Here is an 18514-nt window from a genome sequence, read left to right as displayed (position 1 = left end):
AAATTATCATTAGCTGATGTGAGATAAAGTGTGTTGTGAGTGAAAGGAATTATAGCTCCTGATAGAGGTTAGAACTAATAGCCAGGATAGGAATAGGGATTAACGCCCACGTTTACTAAGGTGCACTATGGGCGCGTTAGCATTTTTAATGTGTGTACATGGTTTATGCACGTTAAACACTAACACATCCATAGAAATGTATAGGCGCATCAGCGTTTAATGTGCCTTAAATTTAAAGGTGCGTTAGAAATGCTAACGCACCTTAGTAAACATACCCCTAAGTATGTTCTAGATAGCTAGACAGAGTTTCTCAGGAAAAACAAGACAGGGATTGTATTTATTTTATTTTCTACAGAGGTTAGATATACCAGTGCTCTCTCAGACAACCAGTGAATGAGTCAAACTAAGTGCACACACTAGGAGTGTTAGATCTTTCCTTTTGTTTTACTTAAGGATAAGTAGTAGGTATCAAGAGGCAGCTGTAAATCTTCAGCCAAGTTTTGCTTGAGGTTCCCAGATCCACAGGTCAAAAGAAACTGGCCAACAGATGTAAGAACTGATTTTTTTTCTTGGACTGACATAAGTGACGCATCTAGAAGAAATAGATAAGCATACAATGAGGAAAGGCTGAAGTGGCTAGGATCCAAATAAAGTTTTGGAGCATCTTATCCTGGTGCTTTGGACTGATCTCTTGGACTTTGTTCCTTTCCACCCTGTTTTTCGTCGTGCTTAAGAAAAACTAGACAATAACTAGGAATTACATCAGATAACAAAATGATACACACAAACACATACACACACACCTTACCTTGTGCGGCCACTGTGATGGTTGCCTGTCGCTTCTTGCATATAGTTCAAATTGTTATTATTGGTGCATGACATCGACGGTCAGCAAGCAGAGGAATTGAACTTAAATGGGGGTTGGTCCTTGAAACAGCATTAAGCAAAACATGTGCCAAATCAGAATGTTTGCCCCTGAGCTGACAAATTTGATAACACTAAGTTTAAATATTCAAACATTTAAATTCTATATGAAGGTAACACTAGAAGAAGTTTTTGTATAAAAAGTTAAAAAAAAAAAGTATAAAGAGACCAATTATGAATGGAGTCAATGATTCTTGAAGCTGTAACAAAGTTTATCTTTCAGCTCTGAGTTGTACTACCGAGGTCTGTTTACTTTCTAGTTTTGGGCCTGAAATATAAAGGGTCTTTTAATAAAGCCATATTCTGATGACAAACCTGTTCTTTGAAGTCCTTTGTGCTTTTTTACTAGCTATTTGAGTCCTGAACATTAGTGCTGCTTTATTAGACAGGTTTTCTGCATAGGTCTAGAATAAGTTTTTTCTCCTTTTCAATTTCTATTGCTCTGACTTTTTTTCCCAGGTTTGGTTACTGGACTCTGAATGGGATGCTTCTTCACTGTTGTTAGAGCTTTCAAACATATTTCTATTATGATGGGGGGGGGGGGGGGGGGGTGGTAATGCACTTGTTTGATTACAGCCCACTAAAGGATGGGATGGGCACTTGTGGGGCTGGGTGGTGGGGCAGTAGTGGGGGGGGGGGGGGGGGGGTAGGCCTTGGATTGGGGACTGCATTTCTAAGGCTGAAGATCTGTGTCAGAATAAAGGTTAGGAGTTTCCTGAAGGGGTAATGGAGGAACAGAGCTCCAGACAGTGACTAGGACCTCTGAAAGGAAATAGATACCACCCACATTCCTTGTAGGTATCCTAAAATCAAGAAAGGGGAAGCCCTGATTATAGATCAGAAAATTCATAACTGTGAGGAACAGGAGGGATTTGGAAACTTCAAGATAGGATATGGGGCTTTTTTAATTGCTACAATGTAAGGGTAAAGGGGTAAAGGGTCATAGATTTGATATACTGCCTTTCTGTGGTACAACCAAAGCAGTTTATAATTTTTATATGCAGATACTTTATCTCAAATTGAATGGATGAACTTTCTCAATACCAGAACATATTTCAGTAAAGAATTTTTGTGTGTGTACTAGAACATCATCCACCTTTCCAAAGAGTTTTTGCGGAAAGAGAATAGTCACATTTTGGGCCTAAAAACAGTCTATCCCTTCCCCCATCACAGGACAAGACTTTTAGTGGGAAGGACTGAAAACTTGTGAGCACCAGAAAGTGCCTTGAAGGCAAAGGCCAGGGATGCTACACCTATTGTATTTATTTATTCTTTTTTTTTGCATTGGTCATGATATATATACATATATGTTTTTTATATTTATATATATACTAGTAAAAAAGCCCCGTTTCTGATGCAAATGAAACAGGGGCTAGCAAGGTTTTCTTCTGTGTGCATGTGGGAGTGTGTGTGTCCCTGCCTTCTGCCCTCTCTCCCTTCCCCTGTGCTCTGTCCTCTCTGTCCCTTCCCCCCTTGGAGTCGAGTCCTTCAGTGTTAGGTTTCCTGCTGTGCTGTGTTTGTGTTACAGAGATAGTGAGGGCTTCTGCCCTCTCTCCCCTCCCCCTCTGAGTCCTTCACTGTTACAGAGAGAGCGATTTGATTCCGTGCTTTGCTGAGTTTTCCTTCACTGTTTGTGTTACAGAGAGAGCGAGGGTAGGGCAGACACTCATGGGGAAACCGGATATCTCTCCCCCTTCACACTTCCGACTGGAGGCTTCATTTAGTTGGTGGTGCCTTTTGTGTATATATATATATATATATATATAAAAGATGAATTTTATGCCTAAGAGTTAGGTTTAATAAGCGGTGCTATGGGCACATTAGCACTTTTAACGTGTATAAATGGTTTACGCGCGTTAAACGCTAACGCGCCCATAGAAATGATTTGTCAGCTACATTTAAAATCGACGTTACATTACCTTTATTGGACTTTGGACTATTTATAAAGGATAATAAGAGCTGTTGGACAGAGTGTTAACATCATCTGGATATCTGATATGAGCTGATTTAAAATAACAGTCACCAAGTTTACTCTAGTATTACTAGAGTTAAGAACATTTAAATCAGTTAGAGATTTAAATGCAACTCTAAGAACAGATTGATTCAGTTGTTATGCTGATTAATGTGATGTGATGGATTCTATTTGAGATTACATCTCATTTTGATTTGATATAAATAAATAATGTGAAACGTACTAAGTATATAATGTGTGATGTATACAATATATCAGTTATAGATATTTAGATAACTAAAAGGTCACGTATAGTTTGGATGTCATAGAAATGTATAGGCGCGTTAGCGTTTAACGTGCTTTAAATTTACAGGCATGTTAAAAATGCTAACACACCTTAGTAAACATACCCCTAAATTTCTTTATCTGCTGTCATCTACTATGTTACTGTAAGTGAAGGGAACCTGTTATGGCTACACAACTAAGACAGGAGAGCGGCATGATCAACAAGACTCTTCCAAAAAAGCCAAGGAGATGGAATTTATTAGTTTTTGTGGGGATTTTTAGACTCCTGAGGCAGGCACTTTTGCCGAAACACGGTGCCGTGCCAAATCCAATTCTAACATAGAATAAATAATATATTTCTTCATTCCATCTCCTTGGCTTTTTGGAAGAGTCTTGTTGATCACGCTACTCCCCTGTCTTAGATTTGCTCCGTTTGTAGCGGATCCTGTTTCTCCACCTCGGTGGTTGATCCATGGCTATACAACTAAAATGATGCAAAATGTGAATAAAAGCTGCTCAATGGCCAAAAACAGAAACCAATTTTAGTCAGAACAAGACAGAGCAGAAGCCAGGATTTAATATAACGAATAAGGGACCCTTTTCCTAAAGCACATTAAGGTTTTGTACTTATCACCCTTAACAGCAAAAATCAGTGTACAGTAAGCACAAAGGATGCGCAGTAATTGTTGGGAAAGCACTCAGCATGTCCTTTGCATTTACCAAATGGAAATGCTCATTAGCATGCCTTGTTGAATTCCATCATCATTTGTATACCTTGTGGGATACAACAGAAACAAAACTGGAGGAAGAAAACAGACATGCAGCTGGAAGTACAACATCAAATTCAAGATGAACACATTTTTATGAATGCCCTCCCATTTGCTCCTTCCTGTAACTATTATTCACATTACTGTGCATTCGGAGAGCTTTGTACAAACAGAACAGTACCATGTGGTACTCTGGAGTTTCCATTTGTGTAGGAATTCAGGAACTTGTGGCATTAAAGTGTTGTAAGAAAGTAGGGAACAAGATATTTGAGACACCACAAAGAACCATGTTTTCACCAGGACATTACCTTGACCAGGATCCTCCCTATTCTTTAGCTAAGCACAACTTTTTTGGAACATGTACAATGCATGAAAAATGCACCAGAAGAGTCCACGTTGCCAAATAATGTTCAAATCTCTAAGCATTACATTTCTAGAGGTAAACATATTTAGTTAAGACGTTTTGGTGCTCACATCTTTTTTTTTTCGCTTTTACAAATTCCAGGAGTGGGAGTAACACAGGAAATCAAAACTATCCGATTAACCGAAGAACAGATACGGCACAGACAGAAACATTCTAAGATTGACTAGTCTAGTGTGTTTCTGCTCCTCTGGGTATCAGGGTGACAGAACATTTAGGGTCCAATATTGAGTTGGTGGCGATCAGCGCTTCGCTGACCGCTGCCAGCATTAAACCCAGAAATTTACTGCATGAAGATGGGACTGACTTTTATGTGGTCCTATTTATGTGGTTCACCTGGCCGGTTAAGTGCTGAATATCGGTACTTAATTGGGTTTTGAATTTCATCACTGAAGTGTACTCTTAGGGCTAGATTCAGTAAATGGCATCAAAAAATGTATGTCAGAAACCCTCCACTTAAGCTGTATTTTATAAGCTGTGCCTAAATTTCGGCGCAGTTTATAGAATAGCACGTAAGCACTATGGTCATGTGTAAATTTAGGTGTGACCTTTTACATCAATGAAAATGTGGTGCAAATGCCCGTGCATAAATTTACGCACGGAGCACCCTTATTCTGTAATTATGCACTTTAACTCAAAACCATGCCCCTGTTCAACCCCCAAATGCCCATGACTGTCCTCTTTCTGCACCCCTTTTTTCAAGCTGCACGTACCTGTGCCTATCTTTCCGCACATATCCCAGGATTCAATATATTTGCCTTCATTTCCACGTGGAAATCGAAGCGTTTTCTATAACAATGCACACAACTTAATTGGTTAACTAGCAAATCAGCATTGTTAATTGGATGTTCATAAGCAAATATCAGCACTACTTGGCATTAAGATTTATGCGCACAGCTTGCTAAGAGCATTCTGTAAAACACAGTGTGCATAAATTCTAAGTCACATAGTTGAAAAGTGGGTGTGGTTATAGGAATGGAACGGGTGGGTTGTGGGCATTTCTAAAATCTATGTGAGTTACAGAACTCACCCACTCTGCGTCTAATTTAGGTGTCAGGATTTACATCAAGTTTTAATTGGCATAATTAACCGTGACTAAATTTAGTCATATGGAGTAGCACTTGGCGTACTTTATAACGCATGTCTAAATTAAAGCGTATTTTATAGAAAAGGCTTTGATTTCCACATGGAAATCGAGGCACGATATACAGAATCTAGCCCATAACACCCAATTAATTGCTTGTTAAAAAGCCAATTAGTGGCACTAACTGGTTTGTTACTCAAATAAATTGTGCGTGTAAATCAGAACCACGTTTACATTTGTGTGCGCAATTTATGGCGACCTTTATAGATTCAGGGGTTAATGCAGAAATAGAAAGCTGTTCCCTACATCAAAGTGCTGTATTAGGGGCCCTTTTACTAAACTGTGTTAAGCGCTAATGCAGGAAAAAAGGCATTAACATTTTGCAGTAATTTGCCTATCAGTGTATGCTAATCTTGCATGATTTCCCTTTTTGTTATTTTTTCAGGAGAGGGTAGGTCATGGTTGGGGAATAGGCATCAAAATGTTATCCAGCTAGTGCACTCATATTAGTGTGTGCTACCTGGATAATGCAGACTTAAAGTGGGAGCATTTAGCATGTCCTAAATAGGAGACAGAAAGTGCTCCCACATTAACATTTTTGAGGGTCTTGTGCGCTAACGGAAAAATTAGTGCAGGACTTGCAAAAAGAAAAAAGTCCTATTTTGAGGGTCGGATTAAAAATGGGCCCAACATATGTTCCAAATTAAATCATGCTAAGCCCATTTCTTAAAATATGGTTCTGTTTTGCTATGTTGACAGTACCTTGTTGACTCTTTCTTTGGTATATCCCTTTGACACTGCAGCACTGTTGACAATCCATAAAGCTGATAGAGACAGGGGTACAGGAGGACAGGCAACCAAGGAACACATAAGAGTAAAATTAAGGAATCGGGAAACGTGCTATTTATAAGAAAAAATATTTTTGAATTGACTCTCTCTGCTACTTAAAATATCTTTGTGATTCCTCTCCGGTTCATTAAAGAATATGTTTCAAAATAACCAAAAGTGTAAACCTGTAAATGATAAAAGTACCGCTTTATTACCTCTTCTCAAAGTCTGACTCCAGGAAGGGAAAACATAGGCAAGGTAAAATCATTTTATGGAATTAGAATATCAAAAAAAGAGAGACAAAGCAACATGCTCCATGTTTGTGAAAAAAAATACTGTTATGCCTGTATTTTATTATAAATAACCATGTTCTCTCATAGTTTATCTCCTTGCCAGCAAATGAAGGACATCGAGTCACAATGCTTGTATAATATACAGTACATGAGTAACTGATTAAATCAAGTTCCTTTGAGAAAATAAAGTTCTTTCGCATTTAGAGCAGACAATACGAGAAACTTATAAGACAATTAGGACCTTGGTAGCCAGTACCGGTTGCTTGTGGAAAGAATCTCATTTTTTTAAAAATAAAGATACAATTATAGTTATTCATTTACTTTAAAAATTCTAAAGAGGAAGAAAAAGTAAATGTTTATATCTTTAAGTCTTCATATAAATTATGAAACTCATGTTTATGTTACAAAGTCCCTTCCTTGTAGGAAGCATAAAGCACTTTTGTGGTACCTTCACCAGTAAATATTTGTATCACATTAAAGTTTTTTAAAAAATACACACAACAAAGATTGATATTGCGTCCTGGTTCCCAAAGAATGTACTTTTCTGATGCAGTCTTTCATGACGGATTGACTCCAAGGAAGTACACTTGTCACTGCAATGTTTTAACACAATGCCAACTAAAGTGAGAGGAAAAGAATAGCACTGACCACTTCAGAAGGGACTTGAAATATCAGTGAACAGCAGTTATCTTGTTCATGGTCAACATACATCCTTTGGAAGACAACAGAGTGGTGTTTATGAGCATGATGATGGAAAAATAATTATGTAAGATAAACTCCCCTAAAAGCTGGAATGAGCATATGTGTCAGGAGAGTGTTTGGTTATATGCAACACCTAAACGTTTTTCTAGCCAGAGCTCAGCCAGCTGCATGGTAGAGGCAAATGTACTAGCTTTGGACCCCAAGCACATCTTATACTGCTTAGGATCCAAGTTTGGGTCACATTGAACAGGGTGAAATACATGTACAACTCCAGGTTCTTGGCTTCTGAAGACCTTCAACCCGGAAGCTACGACTTTAGTATAGAGATCAACATCCTCCAGCCCCCAGCCTTGAATTGAGGTATCAAATCCACCGACCTTCAGTAGATCACTTTTGTAAATGCAAGTGATTCCAAACCCATAGTCTCTCCAAAACCCTGTTTTCTTGGTGAAAACAAAGTTACTGTCATCAGGAGGAGGACTGCCGCCATATGTTAATTTTGGATCATACTGGCTGAAAACAATAGGATAATACACTTGCTCTCCCTGGATGGTATTGTCTCTGCATCGCTGAAGAAAGTCTGGTGTAAATATCAGGTCAACATCACAGAATAGAAGCAAAGTGTCATTGTCAAATTGAGCTGAGCCCCTGTCAAGACCAAGTCCTCTGGAAAACTGTCCTGACATAGGAATAATGGTGATATCTGACTTGGGGTATTTATTATTGTATTCTTTCACTAACTCTGTGTGCTTACTAGAATCTAGCCTAGAATCTGAACTAAACAGAATTATCACCAGTTTTACATTTTGCTTTGGAATAAGGCATGTCTTCTCAAAGTTCTCCATAAATCTCAGAAAAATGTCATATCTCCCTGTGAGAGGTACAAGAAAGTGGACTTTCTTGTCACCATGTTCTCTCATTTCTTTGGTGGCCTGGAATGATGTCAACATCTTCAAGGAATTTGAAAGAAAAGAGAAAGATGGAGAGTCGCTGTTAATGCTCTCCACAAGGCGTGGTACATCCAACTCCTCAGCTTCTTGGAAGAAAGGTGTGCTGAACGATTGCTGAAGATAGGCATGACGTCTAACTGGGACTGTGAGTTTTCTTCCCTTGTGCCTTTTATACAGAAGAAGCAAATCCAGGATATATTCTACCCCATAAACAGGATCTATCCTGCGGTAGCCATATTGTATTTCTTTGAAATCAATTAGTCTTCCTCTGGATTTAGAGTTCTCATTTATCATTTCCATTACTTGCATCACAGTATCATCCAAAGAGGCCCGCAAAATACTGTTGATGCTCTGACATGGAGGTTGATTTTCAGCCATAGAATAAAGGAGTTTTCCTGTTAAAAATTCCCATTCTATTACTTCATTCCGTTTGTGTGGCTGAAAGCGGTTGAATGATGGAATCATCCCCAGCTGTTGGTCCTCTTTGCTTACTTCAGAATTACTGAGTTTGCTCATTGCAAAACTTTCCCTATGAAGCTGGATGGTGCGATAGCGCAGTTCAGAGATTTTGCGACTCAGGATGTAGTTATGCAATCTGTATTGGTAGGCTGGTCTTTTATTGGGGTGAAGCGTTATGGCTGCATGAATTTTGTTGTTGTGGAGATCCTGTATGTAACCTTTTCTGTTGTGTTCATAGTTTTCATGGAACAGCTGTTGCATCTGAAAAAAGGCAAATTAAGAAAACAATGTCAACACTGGCAAGGAATCAATAATACCATTGAATAGCACTTTAAAATATGATTTTTGACATTCTATGTACTTATTTGTAAACAGAAGCTCTTAGGAAAAAGAAGTCTACCAGATCCAACAGTAATGTTAAAAAACCAAACAGAGTACATTCAAAATGCAATATACTTTTTTCTAATGAAAGTAAACCTACATTTGCAAATCAAATCATAAAACGAAGAGGTGACCACAATTAACAAGGTTTTCTATTGGGTTATTATACACACTTTTTAGATTCCAAAGTACACTTGATTCTCTTTGCTCCTGTGATCTTTCATCCTTTCCCCTGCAAACCAATGTTTCATTCAAATTTACCCTAAGAAAATATTTACACCTGTTTTTTGAGTCACACAGTTTTTCTGGGTTAATTTATGCACATATGCTTGAATTTTCAAACATGCATTAAGCACAAAGTTTGTCCCAACTGCATTCTTGAAAATTACATCTTAAAAAGTAGGTAAATATGTGTTTATACATGTTTGTGCACAAATTTACTCAGATTTGGGGTAGAGAACTTTGTAAGAAGCAAGTTCTACATGTAAAGCGCTTCTTTTTTTGCGGAAGAGACTGAAAATTACCCTCTTAGGGTACAATCTTATAACAGGGCATCTAGGAAGGGAAGGCTCATAAGCATGTATTGAGTCTGTTTTATAAAGACAATAAATTAACCCATGTGCCTTTATGAAATAGCCTATCCAAAGATCCTGTACAAAGATATACTTGTTCTGAAGCAGATTTAAGTTTGTGGTTTATGTTGACAGTAGAGATCATTGCACATGACCTTGTTCATCATGAGTTGCTTTTAGGCCTATTGGATCAGTTTGGATTGTGTGGAAAGGTCCACCAATGGTTCTGCAGCTTTCTAAAATTTAGATTGTATCAGGTGAAATTGTCAGGTTCTCATTCACCTTCCTGGTCTCCTGACTGTGGGGTGCCAAGGGCTCGCCGCCTTCTCCAATCCTATTCAATGTTATGATGGCTCCATTAGATGAAAGGCTAGAGGCAGCGAGGTTCTGCACTTTTATTTATGCGGACGATGTCACAATCTATATCCCTTTCAAGACTGGTCTTCCAGAAATTGTCCCTAAGATTAGACTTGCTCTGGATTGGTTTGAATCCTGGTCTTCCAATTTAAGTTTAAGTTAAATAGAGATGAGACTAAGAGGGTCTTTTACTAAGGCGACCTCACATTTTTGGCACACACTAAAACTGTGGGCGCACTAAATGTTAGAAACGCCAATGCATTCCTATTGGCGTCTCTAATGTTTAGCATGCCCACAATTTTAGCGTGCGCTAAAAACGTGAGCGCGCCTTAGTAAAAGACGCCTTAAATTTCTTATGGTAACCAACCCCTGTGACCGTACCGCATATAATAATTTTACTATTGACAATGTATCGTACCCCTTAGACTCTACACTTAGGGTACTGGGTGTATTAATTGCAGTCACCTCACGTTCGAGCCTCAGGTTTCCTCCGTAGTGAAAATATCCTTCAGGATTCTTTGGAAGCTGAAGAGAATCAGATCATATTTCTTGGCAGACACCTTTAGACTGCTAGTTCAAGCCTTGGGTTTAAGTCAGTTCAATTACTGCAATCCCATATATGCTGGATATATGGAGGATGTCATAAAAAGGCAACAAACGACCTAAAATACTGCAGCTAGGCTTGTCCTCAAGGTACTGCATTTTGATAAAGCCACTCCATTATTATGCCAGCTGCAATAGTTGCCCATTAAAGCCAGGATTATTTTTAAATTATGTGTTTATGTCTTTCAAATATTATATGGCATGACACTGGATTGTATGCAGCCCTTAATAACTATTCCCCTATGCAATATAACCTCTGGTTCTAGGGACTACCTTAGACTTCATCTTCCAGATTGCAAGAGAGTGCGTTATACTGTAAGTCAATTCACTCTGCTGACTTCAGATATCAGGGTGCTATGTGGTGGAATTCATTGCTAATGGCAATCAAGGGTCAGCCTGATTACTTGGTATTTTGTAAAAGACTGAAAACTCTCCTCTTTGAGAGGTTTCTATCCATTATCAAAGTGCTCGTCAAGGATGCCCTTTTTTTTTTTATTATGGGTCGAGGATGCACATGTGTTAGGCACGCCCAAGTCCCACCTTTGCTACGCCTCCGACATGCCCCCGGGAACTTTGGTCGTCCCCGCGACGGAAAGCAGTTGGGGACACCCAAAATCAGCTTTCGATTATGCCGATTTGGGCGACCCTGTCAGGACAACCATCTTGCGATTTGTGTCGAAAGATGGGCGTCCTTCTCTTTCGAAAATAAGCCTGTGTCACGTTTGTCCATATTCAGCTAGTAAAACCTTAATCAGGAGTCACAATCTTAAAACAAAACCCCCAAACAACTGGAAACTATGTAATCTCCCTAGGTTTGAAATCTATCCATTATGAAAAGGCGAATAATAAGTATGTCTCTTGGCTCATCTGTTGAATACAAAATGGCATCATTTTATCACATTTTATTGCAAAAAAAGGAATGAAATAATTAGACAATTCTGATTATATTCCACTTGGTAGACCTAATAAAATATTAAGAATACATCTTCCATCAAAGATGATGGCATTTTAACATCTTTTATACAAATTATTCCTGAACCTTGATCTTCAGGAAATGTTCTCCCTTTCAAGGACATTATTAAAGGCAAGAAGAATCTATAGCTGCAGATTAATAAAAGACTACATTTTCATTAAGAGATTTCTATAAAATCACAGACTAACGTCAAAACATATGAGATCTATTAACTTTACAAAGGGCTAGAACTGAAATTATAAATCAGAAAATGTATTATGAGGATCCATTTAATACTACAGTATTTTAGAGATAAGGCCCCAAGAAGCCAGAGAGCAAACTTCTGTGGCAGAGACTGGAAAAGTTTATTGACTTGTGTTGCAGAACCTCAAATAGCTTCTCTATTTTTACAATATAGAGCTTTCTAAAGTCTCTAATCCTATGTATTTGTCAAAAATGATCTAACTGAATATGGGCTAAGAGATTCATCACTGGCAGTGATAGACATATCAAATCACCCGAATGGGTTCAGATAGGTCCGGGGACTCGGGGCTTTCCTCAGTTGGTGAGGAAGGAGCTTTGGTATGTAGTTTGGCAGCAGTGATCCCCCAATCACTGCTTCCCGTGCCAGCTCCATGGTTCTAAATGGTGGCTGCAAACTCTCACGAGACTACCGCTGGCATGGGCAGCAATGACTGGGGATCATTGCTGTCCAACCTAGTACCCTAGACCACCAGGACTTCATGAGGAGTAGCAAGGAGGGAGACAGGTGCTGCATGGGGGGGGGGGGGGGCAAGGAACGAGAGGTGCTGCATCGGGAGGGGGCAAGGAATGAGAGGTGCTACATTTGGAGGGGGTAAGGAGAGAGACAGGGGCTGCATTGGGGGGATAAGGAGGGTAAGGTGCTGCATTGAGGGATAAGGAGACAGAAGGTGCTGCATGGGGGGGCAAGAAGGGAGAGGTGCTGTATCGGGGGCAAAGAGGGAGAGGTGCTGCATTGGAGGAGCAAGGAGGAGCAGTTCTGCATCGGCGGGGGGGGGGGGGGGCAAGAAGGGAGTGGTGCGGAATTGGGGGGGGGGGCAAGGAAAGAGAGAGGTGCTGCATGGGGGGAGCAAGGAGGGACAGAGATGCTGGACATATAGAGAAGAGAGATCCAATAAAGGGGGTGAGGAAGATAGAGAGCAGAGAGGGAATGAGATGCTGGACTTTGGGGGGGGGGGGGAGGGTCAAGGAAAGAGAGAGGTGCCAGGACCTGCGGGGAAAGAAGGAAGAGGGAAAGGTGCTGGCCCTGCAACGGGTAGACAGAACAGGAGTGAGGGAAGAGAGAAGAACACTTGCTGGACCACTGGGGGAGGGAAGACAGATGAAAGAAATACTGACCAGGAGAGAGAAGGACAGGAGGGAAGAGAGAGAGAGAGACTGGCACATGGGGAGAGGGAAATAGGGACACAGAGATGGTAGATGCTCAACATGGCAGGGTGATGGTGGGTCAGATAGGGACAGAGAGAGAAGATGGATGGTGGATAAGGAGGGAAAAGAAGTGTCAAATGAATGAGGAGACTCTGGCAAGACAGTTAAGAGAAGAAAGCAGAAACCAGAGACTAGGAACAGCACAATAAGAAAAATAAAATGACCAGACAACAAAGGTAGAAAAAATAATTTTATTTTCTATTTACTGATTGGAATATATCAGTTTTTTGGAATGTGCATCTGCCAGAACTAGTTTTAGACATGGCTGGGGACCACGAGAAAAACCTCACACATTGGCCTTCAATCTCCAGCATTGCGGTGGTAAATCTCCAGCACTGGGATGGGCCACCCTTGGCGTCTCTGCAGTGGTCCTTCCAGGATCTTTTTTGAGGGAACTGGGGACTAGGGATCTTTGATGTTGGAACATCTTACCACAGTAGAGCTGAAACTACCTAAGTCAAAGAGCTCAGAGCTGCTTTGGACCAGCAGGGAGAGCTGCCTCTGTACAGCTAGCTTGGCATTGAGAGATGAAGGTGGTTCCCTAGGCCAGCTTGACCTAACCAAAAAAATAGACTGAGGAATAGTATACTCCTAGAAGGACTCTGGAGTGGAGCATCAGCTGTGTGGGCAAAGCATTCCTGAAGGAGGCCAGATGCAGGAATAATTTTTGAATATCTCATCAGCTTTAGAGGGGCCTAAAGGGTGTGTCTCATTTATCATCCTGGGAAATACAGACTGTGGAAGGGACCAAACACTAGTGTACTCCAAGCCCACAGTAAGGAGGATTTTGAGGATTATGCCAGTACCAAGTTTTCTGAGTTTTTCTTAAATGATTTATGGTTTGGGGAAATGTAAAATGTTTTTCTATGTGCTAGTTTTGAGAGCGATTTTGGATTTTTATATACAGAGTCCAGGACTCTACAACATAATACAAGTACAAGACAGATTTTGTGATATTTTGAAAACATATTTCCTGTTTGCGGTATGTTTTCCAGAATGAGAAGAGTGGGTGCCCACTTCAGAGCCCAAAGAAGAGACAAACTACCGAGGTACGAAAGGTGGATATGTACCCAGCACCCCTGTTAAGGAGGTACATTAACCAGAGAATTTGCAGAGAAGACTGCTGTGTATATTGTTTGAACTGCAACAGTAATTGTATTGATTTTTTTTCTTGTTGCAATTGTAAATACTTTTTCTTGTGGGGAGGGGGGATATATCTAAACAGGAACTTTAAAAAATATCCCCTGAACTGGGGGAGAGTAGCCTAATGGTTAGTACAGTGGGCTTTGTGCCTAGCAACCTGGGTTCAATTCCCACTGCAGCTCCTTGTGACCTTGGGCAAGTCACTTAACCATCCATTGTCCCAGGTACAAAAACATAGATTGCAAGCCCTCTAGGGACAGAGAAAGTACCTGCATATAAAAGTGTACCGCACTGTGTATGTCAAGTAGTAGTGGTAGACTGGAGTTTCTTTAAATTGTAGAGCAGAGTGGATATTTCCCAGTCTGATCAGGAGGTCAGGGCCTTGGAGCTATGGCCTCCCTCTCCTTTATTTGTTCTTTTTAAAAAATAAGATATAGGATGTTGTGATACAGTTATTTGATATCATAGAACTGGTTCACTATCTGCTTAAATAATAGAACTGCCCCTTTAATATATGTTTAAATATAACATTTTGTAGATTAGATTCATGCCATTCCCATCACTGGAAATCGTCAAGTGAAGCTTTGAATGGGGTGCATTAGATTGTTTCCAGGTCCCTGGCATAAAGAGTTACTGGAAAGGTTGTGGAATGATACTATCATGATGATATTGAAAAAGGCAGACTTGGATCTCTCTCTGTGTTCTAATTAAAGACCAATCTCTAATTTACAGTTTCTGGCTAATATATTAGAAAATAAAGCCTTTAAAACCCTTCTGACACACAAGCTGCCCCAGTGGCTGCAGATACAAATTAAAAAGGAGCGGACTTGAACACAAACCATGTGGGGTCTCGCTCTCTCTCGATTAATCACCACTACCAATGATCTTTCCCTCAAAAAAAGATTTTAACCACTGCAAGTCTTTATCTAATACTCCTATCAGTTCACAGCATTTCAACAAGATTCTCTCACATCAGGAGAGGGCTAGCAAAATTAAGATGACCTGCACTTCTTTATCACAATATCTTATCCCACACCACCAAAAGGGCAGCCTATGTACTGTGCCATGGCTGAACACCAGCCTGGGCATGATACAACAATCTTCCAAAGTATCTATACTGCAAAAATACAATATATTTTGCAGATGAGATTCACTTATTATTTAGAAGGTGGTCCATCTGTGGATTTATCGCATCTTAAACAGGGATTACAATGGATTTTAGCCTGGTTATTGAGTAATAATCTGCTGTTGGACCCTCAGAAGATTGAAGTCTTCAGGTCAATATTCAAAGCCATTTAACTGGCCAGAAATGGCTTCTAATCACTAAAAGATGCCCCTGGTGTAGGCATAAGCTGACAACTGAAAAAGCAAGAAAAGGTTCCCTACAGAGAAGCTAGGACAGCTAGAGTAGTAGGGAAGAGATAGAGGCCAACCAAAATAAACAGGTCTCCAGATATCATAGACTCAACATGGTCTGTGTTGTGGCAAATGAAATTCCTCTCTTCAGGAGTCAAATATCTTTTGATAGGACAAAGCAATCAGTGCTATAAAAGCTTTGGAAGTGATAACAGTAGCAAACAGCTCTGTTTTGGGGTGGATGTTTGCTACGATTATCACTTCCAAAGCGTTTATAGCACTTTTACCTTTTCCTGAAGTTTTGGATACTCTATCGAGAGATATTTGACTCCTGAAGCAAGCAATTTCATTTGCCAAAACATGCACCTTGTCAAGTCTATGATATCTGGTTTCTCAGTAAATATCTTACACTACAATCAACCTCTGAAGACCTGTTTACTTTGGTTGGCCTAGATCCCTTTTTTACTACTCCAGCTGTTGTAGGCATAAGCTGAAACATGGCCATGTCAAATCGTCTTTTAATAAACTGACTGGTTCCATACTGCCATTGTTTGTGGTCTTTGTTCAACTAACACTGCCTTGTTTTGTTTTTTTAAAAAATATTTTTATTGAAGAATGGCACACAAAACAAACATTTAGGTACACAAAGCAGATGAACACTAAAACATTTACGTACACATCTTGCTAAGCTAATAGTGCTTAGCAAGATGCGTGTATAAATCCAAATTGCTGCCAATTAATGCCAATAATTGATTCTTAGTGCCCAATTTTTGGTGCTAATAGGCTTGTTACTCAATTAAATAGCAGATGCAAATTGGGTGCGTGCCCAAATTTGTGCATTCAATTTTAAGCGCCATTTATACAATTTGGGGTTCTGTACGTAAATGGAAGCTCCACCCAGGCACTGTCCATATGTAAACCCTCCATTCAAATAAGTACTATGTAAGTTATGTGCGTATTCACAGAATAGTGTGCACATACATGCATAAATGTCATTATCCAAAACACTGTGTAACTCTTAATGTCTGCGTTGAAGAACTACCTACACAGGAGGCAATTCTCTATAGATCGCCTACAGTTAGGCACTGGGATGATGTGCACTAAGCACAAATTGTATATTGGCACTTGCCGTTAGAGAATACTTGTGCAAGTCTACATTTACGTGTCTAACTTTAGGCATAAGCACATAGGCTAGTTGAAAAGTACAAAGACTAGGAGCATGCAAAAAAGTTGTACATTTAGAACAAATTGAGGAAAATATTTCTTCAATCAAGGTATAGTTTACCTCTGGAATTCATTGCCAAAGAATGTGGTAAAAGATGTTAGCACAGCAGGGTTTAAAAAGGTTTGGATGTTCCTGGAAGAAAAGCCCATAAACCATTATTTCTGGGATAAGCAGAAGGAAATTTATTTTACTTTTTTGGGATCCTGACAAGTATTTGTGACTTGGATTGCCCACTGTTGGAAATAGGATACTGGGCTTGATGGACCTTCAGTCTGTCCCAATATAGCAATGCTTATGTGCTTATGTACTTTGCAGACTGTGATCCTCTGTGCCTACCCCTTGCTTTTTAAAGAATTCAGTTATATTTTTCTCTACTATCTTCACTAGAAGTCCATTCCATGCACCATCTTTTCCATGAAGAAATTTTTCAGATAATGGTCCTGAATCTACCCCTCTGCATCTTCATTACCATCTCTAAAAAAAAAAAAAATCATTGCACCCTACTTATACCTTTCTAGTATTAAAATGCTTCTATAAATCCCTCCTGTGTTGCCTCTACTCTAAGATTCAAATATGTAGGTCTTTATGCCACATCTCATATGGCTTTTAGTGTAGATTTTGTTTGAATTTTGGTAGTCTTGCTCTGAACTGCCTCCAGCTTGTCTATATTCCTTTAGAGCAGCGGTTCTCAACCCAGAACTGGACACAGTACCTTAGGTCGGTGGTTCCCAAACCTGGTCCTGGAGTTACCCCAGTCAGTCAGATTTTCAGGATACCCACAATGAATATTCATGAGAGAGATTCACATGTAGAGAAAGGCATGTGGCTGGGGTGCCTCCAGGAACAGGTTTGGGAACCACTGCCTTAGGTGAAGTCTTACCAAGGGCCAATTCAGAGGTATTATTGCCTCTTTTTCTGTACTGGCTATGCCTTTCTTGGTGCACCCTAGCATTCCTCTGATCCCAGCCTCTTCCTTACCAATCTGTTTAATTACTTTGGAGTCCTTTTACTAAGCCGCAGTAGGCTCTAAGCACGTGTAGCATGTGCCCAAATGAGACTACCGGTAGGGCAGCGTGTCCTACTGGCGGTAATTTCAGATTTGGCGCTTGCCCATAATGCATGGATGAATTATTTATTTATTTCCTCCTATGCGCACTAGTTCCAGCAATAATCGGCACTTGGTACGAGCAGGTCACTGCACGTGTAGCATGTGAGCTTTTACCGCTAGATCAATAGGCGGCGTTAAGGGCTCAGGCCGGTTTTGGGCGTGCGCTGGTTTCATTTTTACCACAGGCCCTTTTCCTGTCCCATTTAAAAAAAAAGCCCTTTTTGTTTGTAGATACGGTAAAAACTGGCCCGGCACGCCTAATACACACACCTACACTACCGCAAGCCACTTTTTACCACTGCTTAGTACAAGGGCCCCTTTGAGTTGATCAGATACGATCATCCTAAAGTGGTTGTGTCTGATGAGGATTCTCTTGATCTTGTAAACCTCATTTTAACATTTGTATTAGAACACAAGCCAAGGAAAATACTGTTATGGCCATGCGCATCCTGCACTAAAGGCTTGGGATGCTGTGCAGATAACGGGAGTACTAAGAGATTTTATAGGTGAATTATTTTTAGTATTCATAATTTTTTTATGTTAAACCTATAACTACTATAATACAAAAGTATGTTACTGCCTTCCTTCACTATTATTAAATTTACCCTGGAGATATTCCTTCCTGCTGAATAATTTGTGGTACACAGCTAGCACTGCAGTCGGCAAGACTTCTTTTTAGCCTG

At 40.0% G+C, this 18514-nt stretch overlaps 1 protein-coding gene across 1 annotated transcript in view; it reads right to left on the bottom strand.

The window, feature by feature from the left end:
• Positions 1-6469: 6469 nt before the first annotated feature.
• Positions 6470-18514, bottom strand: part of CHSY3 (chondroitin sulfate synthase 3) — a 497408-nt gene continuing 485363 nt past the window's right edge. The window contains exon 3 of the mRNA XM_030193589.1: positions 6470-8925. Within this exon, the coding sequence (XP_030049449.1) occupies positions 7360-8925 (1566 nt within the window). The 3' untranslated portion in view covers positions 6470-7359. The remainder of the gene's footprint in view (positions 8926-18514) is intronic.

This window comes from Microcaecilia unicolor, chromosome 2 (genome assembly GCF_901765095.1).
Source record: "Microcaecilia unicolor chromosome 2, aMicUni1.1, whole genome shotgun sequence".
NCBI classification, from domain to species: Eukaryota; Metazoa; Chordata; class Amphibia; order Gymnophiona; family Siphonopidae; genus Microcaecilia; species Microcaecilia unicolor.
This window is presented reverse-complemented; position numbering and strand designations above follow the sequence as displayed.